At 37.7% G+C, this 9,692-nt stretch overlaps 1 protein-coding gene across 2 annotated transcripts in view; it reads right to left on the bottom strand.

The window, feature by feature from the left end:
• Nucleotides 1-1,245: 1,245 nt before the first annotated feature.
• Nucleotides 1,246-9,692, bottom strand: part of LOC149072885 (uncharacterized) — a 114,106-nt gene continuing 105,659 nt past the window's right edge. Inside the window, exons 5-6 of one of the 2 annotated variants that reach the window (XM_089246842.1) lie at nucleotides 7,123-7,303; nucleotides 1,246-3,056 (exon numbers count right to left, since the gene is read on the bottom strand). In XM_089246842.1, coding sequence (XP_089102968.1) covers nucleotides 2,554-3,056; nucleotides 7,123-7,303 — 684 coding nt within the window. In that variant the 3' untranslated portion in view covers nucleotides 1,246-2,553. Of the gene's footprint in view, nucleotides 3,130-7,122; nucleotides 7,304-9,692 lie in introns of both variants that reach the window. The other variant, XM_089246843.1, reaches the window with a different exon arrangement.

Below are 9,692 nucleotides of genomic sequence, written 5' to 3'. Positions count from 1 at the left end.
CGGGATTACTATAGTAAATTTATAGACTAAGCAAAAATAGTGAGATTCATCCCGGGCACCTTAGCTGGACCCTATTAGACTCACCTATGTGGAAGCACTGCTTTGTACAACTGATTGTGTGCTATAATTATAGCTATGAAAGGTTTTAGTAGGCCTATATCAATTTAAAAAATAATCTGGTGATAGGCAATATTCTCATACCAGGGTTCCTTGACGTTTTAGATTTTTGAGCGATGTCTTTCCTATAGATATCTTTAAGTGTTCGCTGAAGCACTAAAAACTACTCAGTGCCTGTGCCCAATTTCGACATTTGTAAGGTCTTTATCGACACCTCAGTCGAACCATCTCATTCAAGTCGCATCTAATGCAGTATCCACACCCGCAGCACTACGTCTCTCCAAACCGCTAGAAAACCGGGTTTTGAGGCGTAGATGAGGTGATTTCGCCGTAAAAAAAACTGGTTTTATATGCGTGTCTCGGAGTGACGTAGCGCTGCGAGTGTGGAACAGGCTTAAGAATTCACATCAAACTAGACTGAGCCAACTGGAATACCGAGCAGACTCATCGTACTCCCCCTTGTCGCAGCAAAACCAGTTTTTTGTGTTCAAAGAATTTTTGCTTGTTTCAACCAAAAAACAAGTTTTTTGTTTTGATCGTTAAAAAAGGGGCATAGGGAACAGCGATTGGTTGTAGCGATAATACTGACGTCACACTTTGCACATAGATGGCAGTTAAATCAGCCAGGGTTTCCAGGAGCCCGAAACTGGAATGAGTTCAAGAATATGTCAGAGCTATAAAATGAAAATTCTTCTCATGATGCTGGGCATAAAAGGTGCTCGAGACTCGAACAGGGTTAAAAATTCCGGGTTTGATAGTATCCATCATGAGAAGAGCACCCATATGGTATCTCGTGTGCTCAAACTAAAACCAACATGCTACTAATCCTTGTATATAACTTCAATAGGTCTGTCGATTAATACCTCGGAATACGAAACATGGCTCAAGCACTGACCATTCTTGGGGGCTTCAGTGAGCACCGTGACTGAGAAGAAATCAAAGACAAACATAATCAAACGACATCAAGGTTTCATTTTGCGAAATTGCACGTTTAATCTCGAATGTTTCTGACAAATATTTTTTTTTTCATACATAATTTATCAATAAACTCATTTTGCATTATATAAGAGCAATTAATTAATTAATTAATTAATTAATTAAAAAAAAGATATTTATTCTCTTCCCACGGTATATTTTCTTTTTTGTCTGTATATATAATAACTTTTCGTCAAAGTCACTTGATGTCAGAAGAACCGAGACATTTATAAGGAAGTCAAAATAACATACACTTTGTATACAAACATCTATGTACTTTTTTTCGCAGCAGTATTAGTTTGTGATTTTTATAGTTGGCAATGATGATAATAGTAATAATAATGATATACTGTATAATACTTATTTCTATCTCAGTTCTTTCTTGTAAAAGGAACTTTTTTCTTTCTTTTTGACGATTTTTTTCTCCCAGTCCATCCCTATATTTTATCATTATGCATTCTTATTATACCCGATGAACACCACTTTTCTGTACATTAGCCACCTCCTGTAAATTCTGTAAGACATGCAGTCGATGGAACTTCCCACGTCGATTGGAACTATTTTGTTTCATCTCCTGTATGAGTTTCTTTGTCTCAAAGCACTCGGTTTTCCTCACCAGTCTGTGTCTACTATCGGTTTTTTTTTTGTCGCCATTAAGGCTGAACCTATCTCCATCTTGACATCGATATCTTGATGTAGTTTGGGACCTGGAATGCGTTCATAGTCACTCTTTGTTTCAGGTTGACGTCAAAGACATCGCTGAAGTAATGTTTACGATTCGACGCGATCTTCTTTTTGATTTTACTCCAATCTTTGGATATCTTGTTGTGATCAGAATCAATGAGTTCAATCCTCTCAGCTAGAGACAACCTGTTATGACTTGGACCTTGTTCTTCTGGGGAGCAAGATTGGCGTATTTATGTCTATTTGTTCATACACAGGGATTCATCACTAGGAAATATTGCAATGATTAGAGGCTGTAATACGTATTCTGTCTTTGACGGTCTTCCTGATGGTGCAGGTCTCTAAAATTGGCTTGAGTTCAGACTTGGGTTAAGAGCCTATCTCGTATCGGTAGAATCGTCCCGGTTATTGAGTAATGGTCTCACAGTATTCACCGGTATACCATGAACGTCGTCAGACGATGTTCGAGCCCAGCTTTATTTCGATTAGGGGAAACCGCGCAGATTCCATCAACGGAATTGGATGAGATACCAAATCGTACAGCATTATTTACGCCATTTATATATATACTGTATATATATATATAATGATCCTACACAATTTGATGCGCAAAAAAAAAAGAAAAAAAGAAAACATATATGGTAATATACACACGGGTTTGGCTTTTTGCAAGATTTTTTTTTGAGGTAAAGTTTCTGAACTCATTGAAAAGCTCAGATATAGTATCTCGGATAAATTTCTATTTAAAAAATCGATGTGTCAAATCATTGTGTTACATCAAAACAATGACCCGATGGAATGAATGGATGGTCTAACAACTTCCCCGTCTTTTTTGTTCGAATCAGTCGAACCCGACACAACTTTCATAGTAGTTGGTGAATTCTTGACAACGTCCGATCTGTGTCCGTACACTTTAGCCGAATGTTCTATGGCTTTGGCTCTTAACGAGGCGATGCTGGATGATCGAAGGTCTTCCTTGGTGCTCATGGCCCCGACGAGGGATAGAAGCGGTGACGAGATAGGGCTGGAACTTGTAGAGGATGTCGAAGGGGATGCTTGCTGCTGTTGCAGGTTGCTTTGCTGTTGCTGCTGTTGCTGCTGGGGCCCTTCCCTTTGCTGCTGGTAGCACCCGACGACGTCGTCTTGCTGGGTATCACCGGACTGCGGCTGCTGGGTTATCGTCGAGTTGTGGGCGCTGCTGCTGTTCGTCGTCTCCTCCGGGGAATTGAATTCTGGATCCTTGAGCTTCTCCGCTGCTTCCAGTGACTTTCGATGCATCCCTGTAGATGGAGAGAGGAGACGATTGTGTTGCGTTAGCTGTGCCGGACACCAGGGCTTGCCAATGCATAGGAGCTACAAGGAGGGCAAAATGGATGGTGATATGATTCAAAGACCGGTCAAAGCCAGTCTTAAAGATTTGAATTTTCTGTTACATTTTCGTATTATTTTGAGATTAATTAAAACGTAAGAGCATAACTGCAACTTTTTTGCCTTATTATTATTTTTTTTATCCTTATTAGAAAAAGCAAGGGTTAACGATACGTTTTTTTCTTTAAACGTTTCTTTACCACTTGAAATTTGCATTTTGCAATCACTGAAAGTGGTATTTTTTTTTGAAACCCTATAACACTGCTGGCTCCCAAACATGACATTGGTTCAAATATACTTTAAGGTTTGTTTGCACCAAATTTTAGTCAAGGATTGTTTCAGCCTTAAAATTTTAAAATTTGTTTCTTGTATCTTCATTGATTTGTAATGGATTCTAATTCCTTCATACTTAACTTAAAATTACATTAAAATATACAGGGTGCATAGGTTGAGCCTAGAGGCATACGTACAATTTAAAAAGTATCCAAATATAACTTGTAGAACTCAGAACTCAGATACGTCATTCATGTTGCAAAGAGTTATGTATTTGATCATTTTTGCCGCACCACGGTCATTTTCTGCACACGAGGGCTAATTAGACCGTGACCTACAATTTATTGCCGATTCCGAACGGCAGGCTTGTTTTTTTATACTCATCTAGAGGTTGGTGCGCTAACCCCTCGATGGGGGACTCCCTACGGTAGCAATTGTTGCTGCGGTCAGGTCGCCGTTTTTTGTTGTACCCGTGTCAGGAAAGTTTTCTGACAAGGACGAACCGGGTATCGAACTCGCGACACCTCTAAACATCCTTTGGTACTTTAGGCGAGTGTCTTATCAACCTGGGCTACCTCACCCACCGATTAAAAGGTTGTTGCCCGGTCTCTCCTGAGGCCAACAAAAAAAAATTCCACGTTTTTAAGATCAATAATCGCAGAGATATTTGAATTCAAAATCGGGAAAAGTTGGAAAAAACAGCATAAAAATCGGGGGGGAAAAGCGTTTTCCGTTGGTTTTTTATGCTATTTTTTTTTCTTCCACCTTTTTAACGTTTTCTGAATTCAAATATCTCTGCGAATATTGCACTTGGATAGTGAGTTTTTTTTTTTGGACACAGGAGAGACATTTCAACAACTTTCTAATTGAATTTTTGAGGACAGGGTGCCCGTATAAAAAGTTAACTTTTTTTATTTTGATAACTTTACAACCCTTTGCAACATGAATGACGTATCTGAGCTCGTCACGTTATTTGGATACTGTTTCTAGTTGGAAGTATGCCTCTAGGATCAACGGTTCGCCTGTACAACGTCATGCGCGCTGTTATATATGCACCCTGTATACAGGGTGTTTACTCTTATGGTTATCTAGTGGCTATTTCCTAAACCGTTGGTTTTAGAGACAACTTCCAATTGGAAAAAAGTTTCAAATGATGTCGCTCATCATCTTGAATGCCCTTCAAATGAAAAAAAATTACTAATAAAAAATTTAAAATTAAAATTTTTATAGCCCCCCCCCCGGTCCTCTAACTTCTAATTAGAAAAATATTGCCCTGTCTCTCCTGAGGCCAACCGAAAAATCCTGTTTCTAAGGGATATTAGATATCAGAATTCAAAATTCGGAAAAGAATAGCAAAAACTAATGGACAACGCTCCTTCACCGCATTTATATGCTGTTCTTTCCCCTACGTTCTCTGCTTTTTGAATTCAAATATATCATCGAATATTGAACTTGGAAACATGGGATTTTTTTTTTGGCCTCAGGAAAGATAGGACAACAACTTTCTAATTGGATAGAGGACAAGGAGACCGTATAAAAATTTAAATTGTAACTTTTTATTAATATTTTTTTCTCATTTGAACGGCATTTAAGATGATGGGTGACTCCTTTGAAACATTTTTGCTAATTAAAAGTTTTCTCTAAAACCAACAATTCGGGAAATAGCCATTGGAGAACGATAAGTGTGGACATCCTGTATGTATATATATATATATATATATCGATTTGACAACACAATTTGGAAATCAGTCAAGTCGAAGGCTACGGGATGGTTAAAAATAATTGATATAAAAATCTAACGAAAAATTCGTTGTTCTTTAGTTGAAATTTGTTCTTTATACTATCTTAACACCAAATTACGGCAAAAAGACTATATCTTAACCATCTCTATTCCCCGATATTATTGGTAAAGTCTTATCCAGTGATTTCAATCAAAAATTTACTGACATTATTAGCCAAAGACCGGAAAATGCCTCAATAGGGCCCACCAATTAGACACGATTTATTTGACCATAGAAGGTTTTGTTACTATGTAGAGACTGAAACAATTCACGACAATATCATTACCATTGCGTTATTTTTACAATATTGCCTTATAATTCTTATCTTTAAAATATTATATTAATCTATTGATCTTATTGAACCATATGCGCATATATGTAGGAGCTCATGGTACATGGAAGTCTGGGACAGCCAATGCACGCACGCATACACACACACATATATACAAAAAATGAACACTTTCCAATAAAAAAAGCAAAAGAATGACAAATAATGCATGTATATTTTAATAGTAATTATGAACTTTATTTTTTTTTTGACACGTGTAACATATCAATCATGACATGATGCCATCAATCGGGGGGATTTTTCTTGTCATATTATAAATATCACCTCTTCGAGTGAGGAGAAAGTCAATAATTAGGTGTTTGATATATTCGTTTATTCAGAAAAATTAGTGATAATGTTCTGTAAAGCCAGGTTTTTTCTTAGGAGCAGGTTTCTACAGAGCGTGCAGCGTAAAAACACTGATTGGCCACAAAAGCCCTGTATAATTATTATTGTATTACTGATTATTCAAAAAACCCGAATTTCAGGTTTTCACGCTGCATACGGCGCGCTGAAATTCTACTCCTAGGAAAACCTGGCTTAAAAAATTCGGGATGGGGATCTAAAAAGGTAAAACCGCAAGTAAGTGATGCGTTATAAACCGCCAAATGTGGAATATGGGGTAGAAATACCGGTTTTTTGGCGATGTTTTATGCCGCCAATGGTTTGATAATTTGTTGGGTTGCATGTCGCGCCTCTGCAGAAACGCTAACGGGATTGGAGGCTGTAAGACATGGGTTAATAGAAGAGCTTACTTTAAATGTTTTGAACCTTTTTTTTCGAGTCGCGAGCACCGTCTACAACCGTCATTAGGAGAAGAGCAAACATGTGGCAATTCTGAGGTATGATCAAACTTAAATAAGCATTAATGCTAATACTTGGATGCAACGTAAATGGGTTTTGCGATTGGGATCTTTTGAGGGTGAAAATCGTTGATGTCCCGTATTTATGATCCCGATTTCCCCGTACTTCTCTGGATCAATTATGGTCAGCCTAACCACATTGAAATGAAAACTTTATGTACAGTATTTGATTGTGTCGGATTATATTCCTTGTCAAAAAAGGTCTTGCAAGCATCAACCTCCGCTGTAACGACGACTCGGTTATAACAGCGAAATTTCACAGAATTTTGGATGTCGTTATAACTGAGTTTGACTGTATATATATTTGAGAAATCTTAAATAATTCTATTTAATTATTCTATGATTAAAACATAACAGAATTCTTGTGAAGTTTAATAGCCATAGAATAAAAATGGCTTGGGAACTTTGAGTCTAAAACGCTTTGGAAACATCACTGGTGCTCGCGAGTAACAGGTTCAAGATATCTATCTTCTCAATGTAATTCATAATTACATTATATACGAAGTTGAATTGACTGAAAACTTGGTAAAAAAAGTGTAAGTATAAACGGAAAATGTGAATAGTTTTCAGATTTTTGTTTCAAGGACAAAATATTTTACGGTTTCCATTGAACTTATATTATTGTAGTTTTAGAGGGTGTTTCCATTTCGTATGACATGGTTACATAGAAAATCTTTTACCAAGTACAATAAATTTTCCCATTCGTCAATAATCATTCATTAATGTTTAATACCTAGCAGCCAAGGCGCACAGGAAGTGACATCGCCTTCTTTAGCAGCTTTTAAGATTGATTCCGGTAATGGCAATGAATGACGCACCATGGCACCATACAGTCCATATTCAGCCATGATGGTGCTCTTACCCCAACATTTCTCTGTTTTACGCCATTTCGCTCGTCTATTTTGGAACCAAACCTAAATAGATAGAAAAAAAAAATTCATGTAATTTTTAGGAAATACAGAGACTAACAATGAACGATGATAATAATGATGCTCCTCTCGATTAGGGCATAATATAAACCCATCTTTGTTAACCTATTAATAATACCAAGTTGAGGAGAGAGCAGTTATAATTTTAACACTAACCAGAAAATAAGTAAAAAATATATTAATGAAAACTGAGCAAGAGGTGGATGATATATTATAACAGATCCTTAGAATAATGCCATGGGGTAAAGAATGGCTCTGACTCTCTCTCTCTCTCTCTCATACTCTATCTTGGATCTTATCAACTAATGATAGTCGCTTTTTTCACCAAGGATAGGTTGGTGGAAGCATGGCGGGTCCCTTGCTTCCACCTATTATGTTTGCCTCTGATTCAAATGACTTTAAATAACCTGGTGTAGAGAAAAGTTGAGGCTTTTGAACCTTTTGTGCGCCGTTCATCAAATCTCAGGGAAGTAAAGAGGAGGCCTACACACTCTAGGTATAAGAGAGTAAGAGAGATGATGGGCGAACTACTACTACTACTACTACTACCCGGAGCAGGGTGGAAAAGAATGAAATGAAGGGATCCTCGCAAGCGAGAATTATTAGGGTTTGATGCGAACGCTGCTGGAAAAAATTAGTCCATGCGATACCCGCCTCCTAACATTCTCTCAGCCTTTGCCCATCACTTTTCCCATCGCGAAACCGCACAAGCCTTTGCCATGATCCCGTGGATATATATGTGTATGAATGTGTGTGTGTGTTCCTCTCTCTCTCTCTCTCTCTCTCTCCTTTTCTAAGGAGAGAGGACCACTCCTCATCCTCTTTTTCGTCTCTCATTTCGGTTCCTTGCCTCGATGGGAAACGAACTGAACGAAAAACGCGCGCGCGGTTCGCTAAGGCTCAGTCAGCTTTTGGCCCCTCGCTCACGCCAACGGAGTTTTCCCCAGGATTTTGAGCTTTAGAAAATAGTTTGGCCGGAATGTTTTAATTTGCTTCATATCGTTGGGAAAGGTCTCCTCTGGAGCTCGGCTCAGAGCTCGAAGGAGAACGAGAGCCTTGATGTGCGAGGCAGGAGCAAAATAGAAGGGAGACTGAGTGCTGCTGCATATATAGAAAGAGAGCGAGAGAAGGGATGAGTATTTGCCGCTCCAGTGCCCTCGCTAATTTGCCTGTAATTGCTTTTTAGGCCTATTTGAGAAGCCAAATCTTTCCGCTCTTATAAATCCGCTTTTCCTTGACGCATTAAAAACCTTTTCTTTTTTTCTTTTTTTTTTTGTTATTATTTATATTTCATTATTATTATTATTATTATTTTAAAAATTTTTCATCATGACTTCCGTGAAGAGTCTCAGTTTTCTACGAGGGGGTCAATTTAAGTAGAGTCGAGGTCGAGGTTTTGCAGGGGTAGTGTGTGGTTTTACGTGCTCAACAACTACAGTAGTTTATTTGTCTTTCACCGGTGTATGAGTTTGATAATATGCTTCATTTGAATTGTTTTTCCTACTTCAAACGTTGGATTCGTGGTGGTTTTTTGTTCTTTGATGGATAGAAATGGACTTTGTACGTGTGATAAAAATACACTATTGTTGGCTTATGCTTAATTGTAGAGAATAACATTGTACAGTTTTGTTGACGATTTAGGTTTCAACTACGGTGAAATCTCGACATAACGATACCCTGCGGACCCAGAAAAAATATCGTTGTAGAGGGATTATCGTTATATCGAGAGGTAACCTAACCATCATGCGCTACGAAATTTATGCTGTTCTTGGCATCCCTTTTATAAATCGGCTTTGTTAGTACCACGAGAAAATACACTTGCAAACGTTTATTCGCAACAAAAAATTTTAATTAATCAGTTAATTCATAAAATTCAATTAGATGTTTTGCCCCTGTAAAGAAGTTTACCGTATTACACTTTTGTGTACTACTTAAAAAGTGGCTTCACGGCAACTTCATTAAGCTTTCAAGGGGCACATTGCGCAAAACACTAATGTTATAAGACGCCCTCAGAAGAACAAAAACTGGTGAGGAATTTAGGAATATATTAAAAGCTATTTTTAGCGAAATATAAGGAAATATCGTTGCAGCGATTTCAAAATCTCTTCTAAAATATCATTATAGAGGGATTTATAGTAGTAAAGTACATCGTTGTATCCAGAGGAGTTTATCATTAGACGATAGGCAGTTCCAATCACGATTTGAAAAGTTATTGTTGCAGAGGAATTTATCGTTATATCGAGTCTCGTTGTAGCGAGGTTTCACTGTATTAGGATTTATTGGTAAGTTGCTTTTGAACGGACAGCAAAGATTTTTTCATAAAATCTATAATTAAAGTGTGTATTGGTATGCTGCTTTCATCAGCGACTGAGAC

The sequence above is a fragment of the Pholcus phalangioides genome, unplaced genomic scaffold (genome assembly GCF_987345545.1).
Source record: "Pholcus phalangioides strain wild (caught in Gottingen) unplaced genomic scaffold, Ppha-v1.0 ptg000017l_1, whole genome shotgun sequence".
Classification (NCBI taxonomy): domain Eukaryota; kingdom Metazoa; phylum Arthropoda; class Arachnida; order Araneae; family Pholcidae; genus Pholcus; species Pholcus phalangioides.
Note: the sequence above shows the minus strand (reverse complement) of the source record. Positions and strands in the feature narration are given on the sequence as shown.